The 15072-nt window shown below is 63.7% G+C and overlaps 3 protein-coding genes across 4 annotated transcripts; all 3 read right to left on the bottom strand.

Moving 5' to 3' along the window:
* Positions 1–8: 8 nt before the first annotated feature.
* On the bottom strand, positions 9–9217 carry LOC149869914 (N-acetyltransferase 8B-like). 2 transcript variants are annotated; one of them, XM_090035284.1, is made up of 2 exons: positions 8336–9217; positions 9–1569 (listed from the first exon to the last, which is right to left on the bottom strand). In XM_090035284.1, exons 1-2 carry the CDS (start codon positions 8604–8606, stop codon positions 875–877), a joined length of 966 nt encoding a protein of 321 aa, XP_089891410.1. In that variant the 5' UTR covers positions 8607–9217; the 3' UTR covers positions 9–874. The 2 variants fall into 2 exon arrangements, with proteins under 2 accessions (XP_089891410.1, XP_089891409.1); XM_090035283.1 differs by lacking the exon at positions 8336–9217 and adding an exon at positions 3328–4098.
* On the bottom strand, positions 4110–6808 carry LOC149869915 (N-acetyltransferase 8-like). The gene is made up of 2 exons (XM_090035309.1): positions 6670–6808; positions 4110–4846 (listed from the first exon to the last, which is right to left on the bottom strand). The coding sequence occupies exon 2, from the start codon at positions 4821–4823 to the stop codon at positions 4110–4112; it is 714 nt and encodes a 237-aa protein (XP_089891435.1). The 5' UTR covers positions 4824–4846; positions 6670–6808.
* A 139-nt stretch (positions 9218–9356) lies between the features above and the next one.
* LOC149869913 (putative N-acetyltransferase camello) lies at positions 9357–14999 on the bottom strand. The gene is made up of 3 exons (XM_090035299.1): positions 13063–14999; positions 11800–12605; positions 9357–10635 (listed from the first exon to the last, which is right to left on the bottom strand). Exons 2-3 carry the CDS (start codon positions 12046–12048, stop codon positions 9964–9966), a joined length of 921 nt encoding a protein of 306 aa, XP_089891425.1. The 5' UTR covers positions 12049–12605; positions 13063–14999; the 3' UTR covers positions 9357–9963.
* Positions 15000–15072: the final 73 nt, after the last annotated feature.

Raw genomic sequence — 15072 nt, 5'->3', positions numbered from 1 at the left:
ATCTCCAGTTTTTGTTCGTAAAACAGCTAAGCCACACCTGTTTATTGGACACCATCAGTTTGCAGGAGGAGGACAAGCAGAGCCTCATCATGGTGAGGGGAGGTGATGAGGGATCCTTCTTTCTGGAGGTCCAGAAACCCCAATGACCCGACACCTTTCATGGCCCCAAGAAGCCAGGCTCGTTCCAGACCCCAAGCCAAGCTGAACCATCGGACCATTAGCATCAGGTGCTCAGCAGTCATTGTGGCGACAAACGTATTTGGAAAGATCCAGTTCAAGCAGACCCGTGTCGCCTGGCGGAGGAGAGTTGCAGAAGCGTTTGATTTCCTGCCTTGAGCTGTGAGCAAGCAAAAGGCCGGGCTGTGGATCTGCTGCCGCCTCTTATCCGTAGCCTCACCTGTGATCCAGGTAAAGCCGCGCAGCAGAGCAGGCAAGGGCGTCTCTGACGTGCTGAGCACCCGGGAGGGACTGCCCTCGAGCCACGGACCCCTTGCTCGGCTCAGGGACCCCCAGGAAACGCCGGCGCTGAGGATTCACACACTTCTCCCCACAATTCCTCGGGGCAATGAACTCAGCCAGTCCCAGCAGGGCAGGGGGTTGTGACCCTCTAAATTTTGACTGGTTTCTCGTGATTTGCGTGCAGACGTGACGGGTCTGTATTGGCACCCCCTTGAAAGGATCTCTTGGCACCCGGGTGGGAATCAATGCTCTAGGCCAGCCGGGTTGGGACAACATCCACTCCTGCCGGTGGGGGGATGGGACCCTGGGCGAGGGGGGCTCCCAGGCTGGCACCAGGGAGACTGAAGGTAAAACTCGGAGGAGCTGGATGGGGTCGGTGGAGACCTTGCAGCCCCCGTGGCTCTGGAAGGAGGTGTCAGCGGGCCGCGGGGAAGTCGTAGCAGTAGTGCAGGATGGAGAACTGCAGCAGGCGGGCGAGGAGCGAGGGGCTCTTGGTCACCACCAGCCGAAAGCCCATTTGCTTGTACAGCTGCTGGGCTGCGTGCTGCACCACGGAGGTCTCCAGCACGACCGCCCGGTACCCGCGCTCCTGGGCGAACTGCAGCACTGTCCTGGACAGCGCCCGGGCGATGCCCCCGCCCCGGTACGCTCGCCGCACCGACAGGCGCTTCAGCTCCAGCGCGGTGCCCCTCTCCGCAGGGTCCTGCGGCTGGACGGCGGCCACCAGCCCCACCACGGCCCCGCCGGCCTCGGCCACCCACAGGCAGGTGTCAGCGGCCCCCAGGTAGGTGCCGCGGATGTCCCACAGGTCGGTGCGCAGAGCCAGCCGCACGTAGTCGGTGACCATGGACTTCATCGACCTCCAGGCCACGACCAGGACGACTGCGACGAGCAGCAGGGCGAGGAGGACGGACCCGGAGGCCGTAAGTCCCACGAGGAACAGGACCAGGAGGAAGAGGTGGGTTTTCAGGGACTTCAGCAGCAGGAAGCACATGGCCGGGGCGATCTCATGGATCCCATCAGCAAAGATGGTGCGCACTGCTTCGTAGTCCCTGTCCTCGTACGGCCGGATGTGGTACTGGGCCATTATGGCCTCGTGTCCCCGTGGGCCTGGAAAACAAGTGCTGTGTTAGGAAGCGCAGGGCACTGAGAAGGGAAGCTAAAGGCTGCCAAGGAAAAGCCCACACCTGCAAAAGTGGACGAAAAGGTGCTTTTGTAAGGCGCAAAGGAGCCACTAGCAGCAATACATCTGTCACCAGATGGAGATAGTAAAACAGGTGCTAAGGAGACAGATTAAGTAGCGAAGTGATAAGGGAAGCTATAGGCCATCAAGCTGACCCCACAGCTGGAAAGGTGGAAGGCAAGGACCTACGCTGTACCCGTCAGGGTTTGGGGATAATTAACTCAAACAGTCATAGAGTCACAGACGAGGGTGGAAGGGAGCTCAGGAGGTCACATCTAGTCCAACCCCCCACTCCAAGCAGGACCAGCCCCGACTCCATCATCCCAGCCAGGGCTTTGTCTACCTGGGTCTTAAACAGCGTCCTTCAGCTACCCCCTTCCTCTTCCTGCTCTCTTCTGCCTCAGTCTCCTCCAGCTCCCTTCCCTAGGAGCCTTTCACCTCCTGCGGCCAACCCGCTATCTGCAGCAGCTGGCCCAGGCCTCCCGGCGGCCCCGTGGTTCGGTGTGTCCGGCTGTGGTCCCCGCAAGCCTGCACGCTCCTCCGCCTGGCGTGCGCAGCCGTTGCCAGCCCAGCGGCTGCAGGCGCAAAGCGCTTCCAGGCGTTACTGGCTGCAGAAGGTAACATACGGATGCAGAAATACCAGGAAGCCAGTGCTGCAGGAGAGGCGACACGGTCAGTGTTTCTGTTCCTTGCTCAGGGAGAAGCAGGGCGGTGAGGCGCTATCCAGGCCCCGGGGACAGCAGGCGACAGGCACCCGGGGGAGTGCTCCTCGCCTCACGCGTCCTCCACGGCTTGTGCCAGAGCAGGTAGTGGAGGGGACAGCCGGCGCTGATGGGAGCCTTGCCACAGCAGGGACAGCTGCTGCATGCCCTGGGGACCCCTGGATGGGCTGGGTATCCCAAAGTCACAGCCAGCCCAGCTCTTGCTGCAGGCGTGTCTGAACCGGCTGGGACGGGTTCCTGTTTGACCGGTTCCTGCAGCTGCGCAGCAGCCTGGCTGCACGTGACCAGGCCCGTTGCGCACAGAGATCTGAGGTTCACCAGCCACAAATGCAAAGTCCTGCGCTGAGGAGGAAGCCTTGTGGGGCTTCTAGCCTCAAATCTGCTGTCCTGAGAAAAGCATCCCGGCTTTTCCACACCTGGGACCAAACACTGCTTAAAAGCTGAGGTCCTAGCTTTCATTCCCAGGTGCGCAGAGGGGGCGGGGGGGCATGCGGCATTCACAGGCCACCCTGGCACAGCTGGTGCGGCTGCAAGGCTGCTCTCATGGCACATGCTAAGATAGTAGGATATTTGGCACAAAACCACCCCAGAGCACGGTGCAAGGTGCCCGGGTAGAGAGCAGGGCCCTGCCCCAGCCACGGTGGGGGCGGCGGCAGGGAACAAGTCACTTCTGCTGAAGGTTTCCCCAGTACCTTCGCCCAGGGTCATCCTCCGCAGCAAGGGGAGCAGCCCACCGCCTCCCTGCACGCACGGCCTGGCCTTGCCGGGAGCTCTGGACAGCAGGGCGGGGGTCCCCCCAGCTCCCCATCTCGGCGGTGCTTCTTTCCGGGTCCATCCCACCACCCACGGGCCTCAGAGCAGCCCCATCCCACTTGCCCCATGTCGGCCTGGCTGGGACCTGGAGGCTGCGTGGCCGTGTCCCACCATGTCCCACCCCAGGGGGGCCCCACGAGCCCCACTGACCTGGCAGGAGTGTGAGGACGGGAACTGCTTCCCCGGGAGACTCCGGGCAGGGGAAAGCAGAGCCCTGGGCAGGGCGCAGGCTGGGTCCTGGACTCTGCCCCTTGTCCCTGGATGCCTGCCTGGGCGGCAGGGAGCTGCCTGGTGCCGCCCTCACACTTCCCTGGCAGCAGCAAGGCAACGGGGCCCCAAACCACAGCAGCAATGGTGGGATGGGTGAGCGGCGTGGATCCTGGGCACAGACGTGGCTCACCATGTGCTGTCCACACTCTGCCCAGACCCTGTTCCAGCCAGTCCTGAGCACGGGGCGCGAGCTGCAATGCAGCCATGGACCGGGGCTGGGAGCTGCGTGCGCACCAATGCTCCTGCCAGCACCAGCCCCGCAGGGTCCTGGCTGGAGGGTCTCGCCCCCGCGCTCCAGCTCACCCCGCGCTGCACTGGGGCAGGAAGGGATTTCCCCCCTGCTCAGACTGGTCACACTGGGGGGTTCCCCTTCCTCTGCAGGGGGCACGGCCTGGGCCTGGGCTCTCCGCAGCGCCCGCAACCCCCCGGCAGCAGCAGGACGTTGGCAGCTGCGGCCCCCCTGCATGGCGGGGGCAGGGGCGGGGGCGATGCCTGGGGCTGCATCGGGGCGACCGTGCTGTGTGGCTCCGAGGTTGGAGCAACGGGGCGCCCCGGGCCGGGTGGGCAGTGCCGGGTCGTGTGCAGGGAGGGAGCTCGGTCCCAGCTGGAGCCGGGTGCTTACACGACATGCTCGGACACCCCCAGCATGGCTGCAGTACCTGTTAATTTCCCAGGGGACACCCTGATGGTGGGGAGACCCGATGCAGGCCCTGGCTGGGGATGTCGTAGTGGTAGCGGACGATGTAGAGCTGGAACAGGCGGGCGAGGAGCGAGGGGCTCTTGGTTGCCACTCGCCGAAAACCCAGGTGCTCGTACAGCTTCTGGGCCTCGTGCTGCACCACGGAGGTGGAGAGAACGACTGCCCGGTACCCGCGGTCCTGGGCGAACTGCAGCACAGTCCTGGAAAGGGTCCGGCCGATGCCCTGGCCTCGGGATGCCCGCCGCACCGACAGGCGCTTCAGCTCCAGCGCGGTGCCCCTCTCCGCCGGGTCCTGCGGCTGGACGGCAGCCACCAGCCCCACCACGGCCCCGCCGGCCTCGGCCACCCACAGGCAGGTGTCAGCGGCCCCCAGGTAGGTGCCGCGGATGTCCCGCAGGTCAGTGCGCAGAGCCAGCCGCACGTAGTTGGTGCCGAAAGACCAGACGTAAACCCAGGCCACGGCCAGGACGACTGCGATGGGCAGCAAGGCGAGGAGGACGGACCCGGAGGCCACAAGCGCGAGGAAGAAAAGGCTCGGAAGGAGCAGGGTGGTCCACAGGGATGTCAGCAGGTGCAGGAACGCGGCAGAGCTCTGCTCCATGATGCCTTCGGCAAAGATATCACGCACGGCTTCATAGTCCCCATCCTTGTATGGCCGGATGCGGACCTGGGCCATTATGGCCTCACGTCCCTGTGGGCCTGAAAGACGAGCGCAGGGTTAGGAAGCGCAGGGCACTGATGAGGGAAGCTAAAGGCCATCAAGGAAAAGCCCACGGGAGCTGCTTGGGGAGCAAAGGGGCTCCCGGCAGCCCTAGACGGAGGCAGTAAAGCTGCGAACATTGACAGAGACGAGGCAGGAGGGTTCAGTGCACCTGCTCCATCACCATGAAGAAAGAAGCTGATGCAGCTCTCTGCATCCAGGGGGATCAAGGGAGATGGTTCAACAATGTTGATTAGGGCCGGAGGTGCTGCTATTAACTCGCCCCGATAGCGAGAGCCCAGCGGCAGTGGTCTGAGGAGACCTGCGTCCCTCTGGGGTTAATTTTGAAGAGCGCTGGACGGGGCAGGGTCCCCAGAACTGCTGTCGTGAGCCCACATGCCCTGGGCAGTACGGGCTGCCCGGAGCCATGGTGGTGGACGTGACTGCCTGGGGCATGTGGCCCAACTCGCTGCACGGGGAGGATCCTAGCCCTGCCAGGCTGGGGGAGCACAGCTAGTCCAGGCCCCATTCCCGGGAGAACCCACCCGCTGTGGCCCAGTGCAGACCCCGTCTAACCTGGTCTAACACCGTGGGGACAGCCAGGGCAGGACACACGGTCCCTGTCCCAGCCCGATGCCATCTGGTCTCTGCCAGGAGCCACTGGAGATGGAGACTCGTGTCTCCAGATGTGACTCCATCCTTCCCAGCCCCTGTGGGCACCTGGTGCCTGCATTTCCTGACCCCACAGCCCCCCACGGCAGGGCTGCAACCCAAAGCAACACGGCACAGCAGCTGCTGCGGGCCGGAGATAACACCTTCAAGAGACATTTGTTTATCTTGCTGGGATCCTATGCTCCCTGCTGACTTCCTGCCTCGAGCTGGACTCAAAGATCTTCAGACGTCCGTGCCAGCCCCAATGTCTAGGAAAAAAAAATCTAAGAGAAACCCAGGTCACAGCATCTCCTACACTATACACCAGGCTTGGGCGGCCGGAGCAATTTCCCCCCGCAAAAGAAACCAGCACAACCGGTCAGTCCCCTGGACCAGCGCGTGAGGGAGCTGGTGCTTTATGGGATGATAAGCCTGCCGGTTCCAACACCTCTACTGTTGCAGACGGCCAAAATATCCAGGCAGAACACTGCCCCCCGCCCCAACACTGGGAGCCAGAAAAGGAGGAAACCTTTGAAAGACACAGGGTTTCTATGTGGCCAGAAACACCCAAACTGACCCAGGTCCTGGTGAGCAAAAGGAACAGGGGGAGCTCTGATTTTCCATGATAAAAAATCCAAAATCAAATGCCAAAATAGATAGGTATTTAGGAAGTATTTTATTATAATGATTGAGGCATTGGTAGGCTTCCCAATTGCTTGAAAAATGTCAATATATCAGTAAAACATGGTGTTCCACTGATACCTCTATATACAGTGGTGTTTCATTTTAATCATGGAAAAACATGGATTTGGGGTTTTTTAAATCAGATAATTTGCAACAGAAGTTGTGGCTTTTAAATCAGGATCCCTGCTAGCTAGGGGTCAGGTTTTTCCTGGCACTGCGGCTGCTGTGCTACAAGGCTGTGGAGCGAGGCAGATGTGGCTCTAGAAACGACCGTGCAGAAGTGCAGGGGCGGCCCTGGCTGTGGGGTGAAGGCCCCAAGAGGCGCTGTCCGTACCGCAGGCCAGAGAGCAGCTGACCCAGAGAAGGGCAGAACTGTCCATTGGCAAGGAGCATGCTAATGGGGAGAGGGCAAAGGGGCCGGCGGGCACCTGGTGGGGAAGGCAACGTGGCCCCGGCACCGTGCTGCTTTTGGAAAGCTCTGGTTTACCTGGAGCAAGAGGGAACCTTTGGCCGGGCACCGCGGATCTCACACCTCAGACCTCCAGGCCCTGCAGCGGTGAGCGTCCCAGCACATTAACACGGCGATGGCAAAATCCAGCGGTGTTGATGCCGGGGAAGCGCAAGGAGCAGAAGTGAGTCACGGTGCAAAACCCATCCCAGCGACCAAGGAAATCAGCCTCAAGGAACGACCCCCATGCTGTGTGCAGATGCACAGCTGCCACATGTGCAAGTCAGTCAGATCCCACGGTGAGGACTTGGGTCTATTAGGCCTTGGAGGCAAAGGTTCTCTCCAAAATCAACTGCGATGGATACTTCTTTTGTTGGAGAAGTGAAACCTTCACAAAGACTTGCAGAGTGTTACAAAAGAGCTGCGGAAATGGTGAAAAAGGAAACTAAGCAGTAACGCCTGATGCCAGAATGAAGTGCTAGTAATCTCACCCCTGCAGATGGGCGTAATGTTGTTACACCCACACTCACGTGTGCTGCGTGTGACAGAGCGTGCGCCTTTGGTTGTTGTGTGTTGGGTGGGTTTTTCTGTATTTACCTTTTTCTTTGCCCCCCTTCTCCTCTGGCCTGTTGCTTTAAGGAGAAAGCCTGTGGTCTTGCCATGGGGCAGGATGGCCCCTGCTGTTCTGGCCCTGTGCTCTGCTTTGTATCTGCTGTGATATATCAAATCCTCTGGCCTGGTGCAAGTGCTGGAGAGACCAACTAGGGACCGTGCTCTTCTTGACCTGGCGCTCACAAACAGGGCAGAGCTGGTGGGGAATGCAGTCACGGACGGCACCTCGGGCAGCACCGACCACAGGACGATTGAGTTCAGGATCCTGAGGACAGGAAGGATGGCGAGCAGCAGAGTAAGGACCCTGGACTTGAGAAAAGCAGACTTTGACTCCCTCGGGGAACTCGTGGGCAGGGGGTCGGACTCGATTATCTGCTCAGGTCCCTTCCAACCCTAGAAACTATGAAACTATGAATTGTAGAGACGCGGGGCTGGCAGGGGGTCACATCCAGCCCACCCCCTGCCTGCAGCAGGATCAGCCCCATCCAAACCAGCCCAGACAAACCCCGTGTCCAACCTCTGAGCAAAACTACAATCACCCCTGACACAGCCCCAGACATTGCCCCCGGCCCTGCCCCCGGGGATGCAGGGGGGGCTGCGGCCACCAACATCTTGCTGCTGCCAGGGGGGTCGTGGGTGCTGCAGAGAGCCCAGGTCGAGCCATGCCCCCGCTGCAGAGAAAGGGGAAACGCCCCAGTCTAGACCAGTCTGAGCAGGGGGCAAATCCCTTCCTGGTCCCAGTGCAGGCTGGGGCCAGGGCAACCTGGGCACAGGCACCAGCCAGAGGTCATCACCACCTGCCCTGCCTGGCACTCGCATCTGTGGGCGCGTGGGGGGGGGGGGCCTGGGGCTCCCTGTGGGGACTGGGCCACCTGAGGGAGAGAAAAGCCCCCGTGCAGTCCAGAGCTCCCAGGAACCGCCCAGGCCTGGGGCAGATCCCGGGCCCAACGCTCCCCAGTGCCAAAACAACGCGGTTCTCGCTCCCAGCATGTCCCTGCTGCTCTCTCACGCGAGCCCCAGCTGGGCCCGGAGCAGCAGCACCAAGGACCCGGGCCCCAGCCCCAGCCCCAGCCCCAGCCCCAGCCCAGCTCACCCGCAGGCCAGGCTGCCCATTCAGCTCCTGGCACAAGCCGGGGCCCTGCGCTGACAGCCAAGAGCGCGAGGCCTTGAGTCGCTCCCTGCAGTGGCCCCCAGCCCTCGGCGCCAGGCCAGCAAGCACGGCAGGGCCCACGCAGCTTAAAGGGGAAGCTGCACCGGTGCCGGCTGCAGCCAGCACTCGCCGCGGGGGCTCCATGGCAGCGCCGGTCTGTGGCCCAGGCCTGGCAGGCAGCCCGTGCTCCCCGATCCCCCTCTCCCAGATCCATGCTGCACCCTGAGCCAGCTGCTGGCAGTGATGCCTGTGCCTTCTAGCAGGGCTGACTTGGCAGCCCAGCTCCTGCTGGGCTCTGGCCTAGCACCTTTGCCCTCGTGCACTTGTGCAGCACCCGGCGCACCAGGGCCCAGTGCCAGGCAGCTCAAACCCCTCGACTTCATGGGGGAATTGGGGGTGGCGGGGGGCTTCTTGGCATGGGAACTGAGCAACCAGGATCCACAGACCCCTGTGCCCAGACCCCAGAGCAGCCAGGAAGGCCTGGGCCTGGGGCTGTCATGGAGCTTGGGGACACTCACAGCCCGTCAGCAGCACAGTTGGGCACTGCAGACCCTGAGCAGGGGCACAGCAGGGCACGGAGGCCAGCCTGGCCTCGGGTCTGAGCCCAGCACCCCTCTCCCTGGCAGTCCCTGAGTTTGGCTGGGAGCTGTGGCTTTGCCTGAAGAGGCAGGAGCTGGGCATGCAACAGGGGGCTGGAGGTGACCATCTTTCTACCTGGGTGTCTGGGAAACCCCCAGCCTCATCTGCACGGCACAAGGAGACTCGAGCATGCCAGAGCAATGGGGCTGCCCACTGCACTCCCACTCCAAGGGCAGTGCTCGGGGCCCAAGCACAGCTGGGCATGCCCAGCTCTGGGGAAGAACAGGCCCCAAACAAGTCACACTGAGAAATGGGCCCTTCCTGCCCAGGTGTGAGCACTCATGTCAGCACGAGGAGGGCACAGAGATGCGGTAGACACACTGGGACCAAGGCAGCATCTCTTTATTTGTTGCAGCCCCCGGTGCCCTTGGGAGGCCAGAGCTGGGCAGGCCCAGATGCACCCAACCGGCATCCACATCTGGGGACCTAGCTCTGCTTACCCGTATGCATGGGGGGTAGGGGCGGCAGGCTGTAGCTGTGGCCTGGAGGAGCTGACATGGCCCCCCCTAATCCCAGGGATAAGGCAAGGACCTGCCCCGAGTGTCTACAGGAGGAGGACCCCTCCCATGCCCACCCTGCCCTCCCTGGAGACCACGTCCCCCAAGTGCCAGCCTCCGCCACCCTGTACACATTGTCCAGGGGGGCCGGGGCAGCCTACCCCCCCCGCCCCTGAGCTGTCGCTGCTGCCTGCGTCTGACCCCGAGGGGTCCTGCTGTCCCTGAGCAAACCGACACGGGCGCTTTCATCTGCTGGCATCACCCTGAGAAGACCCTGAGCCGTGGCAGCATCACACCTGCCCCTCTGGGCACCACAGCTCCGGCCACGTCAGGCCCGCCATGCACTCAGAGTCCTGCTCATCATGCACAAGAGCTGGGCGCTACGTGAGACAGACCCGCCCGCCTGCAGCGCGGTGCAGGGGCCAGGACCCGCGCTCAGTCGGCAGCGGGCAGGTCGTAGCGGTAGGTGGTGATGACGCAGCCGGCCAAGCGCCCGTACAGGGTGGGCAGCAGGTAGCGGTGGTCGGGCTGGAAGCCGAGGCGCTGGTAGAGCCTGCGGGCCTCGCGCTGCACCATGAGGGTGTTGAGCACCACGGCGCGGCAGCCCCGGCGCTGTGCAAAGCCCAGCACAGTGCGGCCCAGCGCTGTGGCCACGCCGCGGCCCCGGAAGTCCCGGCGCACCGCCATGCGCTTCAACATCAGCGTTCCGTTACTGGCGTCAGCCGGCCGTGCCGCCACGGTGCCCACCACGCCCTCGGCTGCCTCCGCCACCCAGAAGCAGGAGCCGGCGGGCTCCACGTAGCTGGCGCGGATGTCCCGCAGGTCGTCCCCCAGGCAGCGCTCGATGTAGAGGCCCCAGGCGTAGCTCAGCAGCTGCCGGCCCAGCGCCAGCAGCAGGGTCACGGCCAGCACGGGCAGCAGCACTGAGCGGGAGCTGGCAAGCAGGAGGGTGAAGGTGCAGGCGAGGACCAGCAGGACCCAGGGCTGGTGCAGTACATGCATGCACAGGCCAGGTGCGTGCTCACTCATGGCAGCCGCGAACAGGTCGCGTGCGGCTTCGTAGTCCTCGTCACGGTACTCCCGGATGCGGTACTCTGCCATGGCACGCTGCGGGGACAGGGACAGATGGGTTCAGCGCCTGGGAGGCCAAGGCTGCGAGACTGAACCCAACGTTACGGAGCTGAGAGCCTGGGGAATGTGCCTCAGTTTCCCCACGCAGAACAGAGGCCAGGGCAGGGGGGAGCTTCCATCCCCGGAGGTGCAAGCAGAGGCTGGACGGGCACTGCGGGGGATGACCGAGGTGCAGCGATGCCTGTTCTCTGCTCTGGGGATGTCCCAGGCATCCAGGCCGTGCTGGTTGCCCCCTTCTCCCCTTCCTGCTCCATGTGTTGGGGGCTTGAATCCTCCCCGCCGAAGCGCTGGGCACTGGCTGCAGCCCGGGCTGAGGATGGGCTGGGCTGGGCCAATGCTCCTGCTGCACCGCCCCCGCAGGGCCCTGGCTGGAGGGTCTGGCCCCCGCGCTCAGGCTCAGCCCCACTGCGCTGGGGCAGGAAGGGATTTCCCCCTGCTCAGACTGGTCGGCACAGGGGGCTTTGCCTCCCTCTGCAGCGGGGCACGGCCTGCGCCTGGGCTCTCTGCAGCGTCCACAACGCCCACGGCAGGAGCAGGACACTGGTGGCCGCGGCCCCCTTGTATCCCGAGGACGGTGGCGATGCCTGGGCTGCGTTGTGCGGCCCCGAGGTCAGACACGGGGTTTGTGCAGGCCTGACCCTGCCTCGGGCAGGGCTGGGTTGGACGTGACCCCGCAGCGCCGGGATTTCCGCACGCAAGGAGGGACTTGCAGTCCTCAGGGCAGGAGCGAGCGTATCCGGTCTAACCCGCTGGCGCCTGCTGCGCCGGGCGCTGGACGTACACAGCGACAGAGGCAGCCCCCCACAGCTGCAGTCTCGGGAGCGGTGACGGGGGTCCGGCCGAGGGGCAGAGCTGGGGGGAGCCCGACCCCCCCTGCCCGCGGGGGCAGGAGCAGGCAGGAGACCCACGGGCACGGGGCAGTAGAGCCGTGGGAGCAGGGGCAGGGCCTGGCACGTGGCGCTGTGGCGGGAGTCTCCGTGGGGCCGGCCCGGGCATCGGGTCAGTGCAGGCACACGGGGGGGGGGCAGGCTGGGGCAAGCCCGGGGCACCGGGGAGGCAGAATCCCAGCCCAGCGGGGAGGGGCTTGCCCAGCTCCTGCCCCCGCCCCTCCCGGGGCTGCCCCCGCCCCCACTCACTCACCGCACCGCACCGCACCGCACGCGGCCTCCGCCGCGCCCTGCCACTTCCGGGCGCCGCCCCTCCCGCCGTGACGTCACCTGCGGCGCCCCTCATTGGCCCCGCGGCGCCTCCCTGGGCTCGCCCACCTGCCCGCGCCAGCCAATCGGCAGCACGCGAGGGAGAGCGGGGGGGGCGCGGGGGCGAGGCTCGCCCTTCTGTGGGCGGGGCCTGGGAACTGCTGCGTCTTGGTGAGGGGCGCGGACTAACCATGCGGGGCGTGGCCTAACGCGGGGAGGCGGGGCCTCCTCCTGTCTCATGGCTTCCGGTGTCAATCAACCAAAGAGGCGGGGCTTGCTCCGCCTGCCTCCGTCTCCCCATCCGCAGCCTGGGTACAACGGCTGTGGCAACCCGCCCTTCTCCCTCCCTCCCCCGCGCTGCCCTCTTTTCTTTCTTTTTTCCTCCTTTCCCGCTTCCTCGCTTTTTCCTCTCCTTTCTGTCCCGGGCGCGTCCCTGCCGGCCCCTGCCGCGGAGCGGGAAACCGAGTGGGGATTTGACCACAGGCTGCGGGGCGATGCAGAGGGGCTGGAGACGGGCTCTTCTCTGTGGCTGCCTGTTCCGCCTCGACGTCATCCGCCACCGCTATGACACCCCCGCGGCGCCCTGACGCGGGTCTCCCCGCCGCGGGGGCCCCGGCCCCGGTCTTGTCCCACTCGTGGCCTGGGTGGCTTCGTGCAGCTCCTTCAGGGGGTCTTTGTGCTGGGAACAACGTCTCCTCCAAGGCAGAGTGACCGGTGAGCGCGCCGCTTCGGTCCGTTCCTTTCGGCACACTGAACAAATTATTTTCACAACGTTATTTGGGAGAAAAAGGAGTCCTGAAATACTAAACTACATATACATATATAAATATATATGTGTATAATTATATATATATATAACTATATATAACAATTAACATTATTTATGCCTCTGATCTAAGCAGCTCTCTTCCATCTGTGTAGTTTTAAGGTTTTTTTGTGTGCATGCCTCTCTTGGTTTGCAGTAGTTGTTCTCCGATAGCTACAACGCGTACAGTTAAAAAGTTAAAATATAAAACCATACCAAAACAGAAAAGTGGATATGTATAATTCTCCACCTGAGGAGACCGTGCAAAAGTGAACGGATTGCATGTGACGGGCATACATCACATCATGCAATGTGCTCTGTAGAGCTCTCCGATACTGTGACCCGCGACGGTATATATATATATATATAAGAACAGAGCGGAATAAGGGGAAGAATACGAACGAAATGAGCGGGTCCCACGGCCGCGCCGAGCGTGTCCGAGCGTGAGGTCTTGGCGACGTGTTGTTGCTCCCTCTCACGTAAGCACCCGGCTCCGGCTGCGACCGAGCTCCGGCTCTAGACGTGACCCCACTGGCATCGGGTCCCCTCACCCAGCCCTGTCCCGGCACAGGGAGCCGCGGCAGGCTCTGCCCCGGGCTACAGGGCATGTTTCTGCTTGCGTGTGTGGAGGGCATCGGGCGAGTCCCTCAGCCCAGGGCTCATTGTGGGGTCTTGTGCTCGGGCTGATGCCTCCCAGCCCACCCGGACCCTCCCTGCAAGAGGCCAACCCAGGCGGCTGCACTCTGGGCAGGGACAAGGGGCCAGGGCTCGGGCTGGGGGGCTCTAAGCTTCCTTGCGACCCTAACCCTGTAGGCCTCGCTGGGTCATTGATCGTCCATGCTGCTCGCACAAAAGTTGAGCTAAAGCTTTGGCCGGATTTGGCCGGACCAGCCAACCTGGCTGGCGCCTGCACTCCCCACGCAAACAAAACCTGGCACGTTGGCCAGGTGAGCACCCCTGCCAGGAGGTGGGAGGGGGACACGATGGCACGAGGCAGGATAGTCCGGCCGCAGGATGATAAGGCTGAAACGGGAACGCCCAGGTCAGGATGTGAAACAAGCCCACGGTGCAGGACGGTGCGAGACGTCCAAGATGCGGAGGGAATGCAACACCTCATTTGTTTTGATCCCTGCATAAAAGGAGAACTGGAAAGCAGGGGGATTTGGTCGTGGCCTGGGCAGCCTGCGTGGTGTTGCACTGACGACCTCGCCACACCTGAGCTCCTGGTATGATGTGCATGTTTGGCCCAGACACGCCAAGGCCACGCTTGTAGACTTTGCCACCGAACCGAGCCTTAACCTCAGTGGTCGTTCTGGAGTCTGGTGCCAGCAGCGCCGCGCCTGAGACCTCAGCACTGACGAGACATGGATAACACCGACGAGGACGCAGCGACGACACCGGCGGCCCGTGACGACCAGCGCCCTGCGTCACCGGACTCGCAGAGGAATCAGGCTGGCAGAGACCCGCAGTCACGTCTCCGCCACATCGAGCGCATGGCACATGCCTCAGGATGTGCATGTGAAGTCTGTGCACAGGTCTGGGCCCCACAGCTCCCCTGTCCGCCCCACGCCACCGCGCTGTCCCCTGCTGCACCATCCCGGAGGACCCAGGCTCGTGGGGGTCCGAGCCCCTGACCCCCCGTGCCCGCCTGCTCTTGGATCTGCAGCCAAGGCAAGGACCCCCAGCACGGGCCTCATCTGGGTGCCCTGGCGTGAAAGGGAGATAAGTCAGCGTGGAGCCGCGGGGCAGGAAACGTGCCTGCGCCTGTGTCGGCACGTGTGTGGCTGCGTGTTGGGGGGCTTGGGGGGCTGCCTGGTTTTCCAAGGGGGTCTCCAGGGTGTAGCCTGAAGACGACTGGGAGGAACGAGGCACCCGCCCCATGGCCAATCAGGGCCACCCACCCAGGGGCCTCCCAAGCCAGCTCCAGGATCAGGCCCTCAGGGAGGACATGGGTCTGCCTGGGGGATGCTCCTGGGGCAGGGAAAGGAGCCTCTGGCCTGCACAGAGACGTACCGGTGCAGCCTGCTTGGCTGGGGGTGGAGGGGCAGGAACCGGGACGGGCCCGCGGCTCTGTGCAGGGCCCCGCCGCGCCTCCGGCCTGGGGGGCCCCAGCCCCGGTGCTGCCGGGGGAGGACGGCGGGCAGCACTGGGACAGCTCAGGGTGACGGGCTGGGGGAAGGACGCAGGCTGCACTGGAGCTGGGCAGGGTGGGGGGAGCTCCCCGCCACGGCAGGCAACACCCCCCCCAGGGGGGCCCCGGGTGGGTGGAAGGAAAAGGTGCTTAAGAGGGGCCGTGGCAGCAGTCTGCAAATGCCTGGTCCGAGGTCGCACACGGGGTTTGTCTGGGCTGGTCTGGACGAGGCTCATCCTGCCTTGGGCAGGGCGCTGGCTGGGCGTGACCCCGCGGCTCCG

Source organism: Crocodylus siamensis, chromosome 2, assembly GCF_052110815.1.
Source record: "Crocodylus siamensis isolate JL-2025a chromosome 2, ASM5211081v1, whole genome shotgun sequence".
NCBI lineage: Eukaryota > Metazoa > Chordata > Crocodylia > Crocodylidae > Crocodylus > Crocodylus siamensis.
Note: the sequence above shows the minus strand (reverse complement) of the source record. Positions and strands in the feature narration are given on the sequence as shown.

Bases quoted from the DNA above. Each gene is read 5' to 3' on its own strand.
- LOC149869914 (XM_090035283.1), bottom strand. From the start codon at position 3,913: ATGCAGGGGGGCCGCAGCTGCCAACGTCCTGCTGCTGCCGGGGGGTTG. The intron at 1,570-3,327 runs GTCAGTGGGGCT...CTTGTTTTCCAG, and splicing joins CGTCCTCACACTCCTGCCAG to GCCCACGGGGACACGAGGCC.
- LOC149869915 (XM_090035309.1), bottom strand. From the start codon at position 4,823: ATGGCCCAGGTCCGCATCCGGCCATACAAGGATGGGGACTATGAAGCC.
- LOC149869913 (XM_090035299.1), bottom strand. From the start codon at position 12,048: ATGGTTAGTCCGCGCCCCTCACCAAGACGCAGCAGTTCCCAGGCCCCG. The intron at 10,636-11,799 runs GTGAGTGAGTGG...CTGTCCCCGCAG, and splicing joins GTGCGGTGCGGTGCGGTGCG to CGTGCCATGGCAGAGTACCG.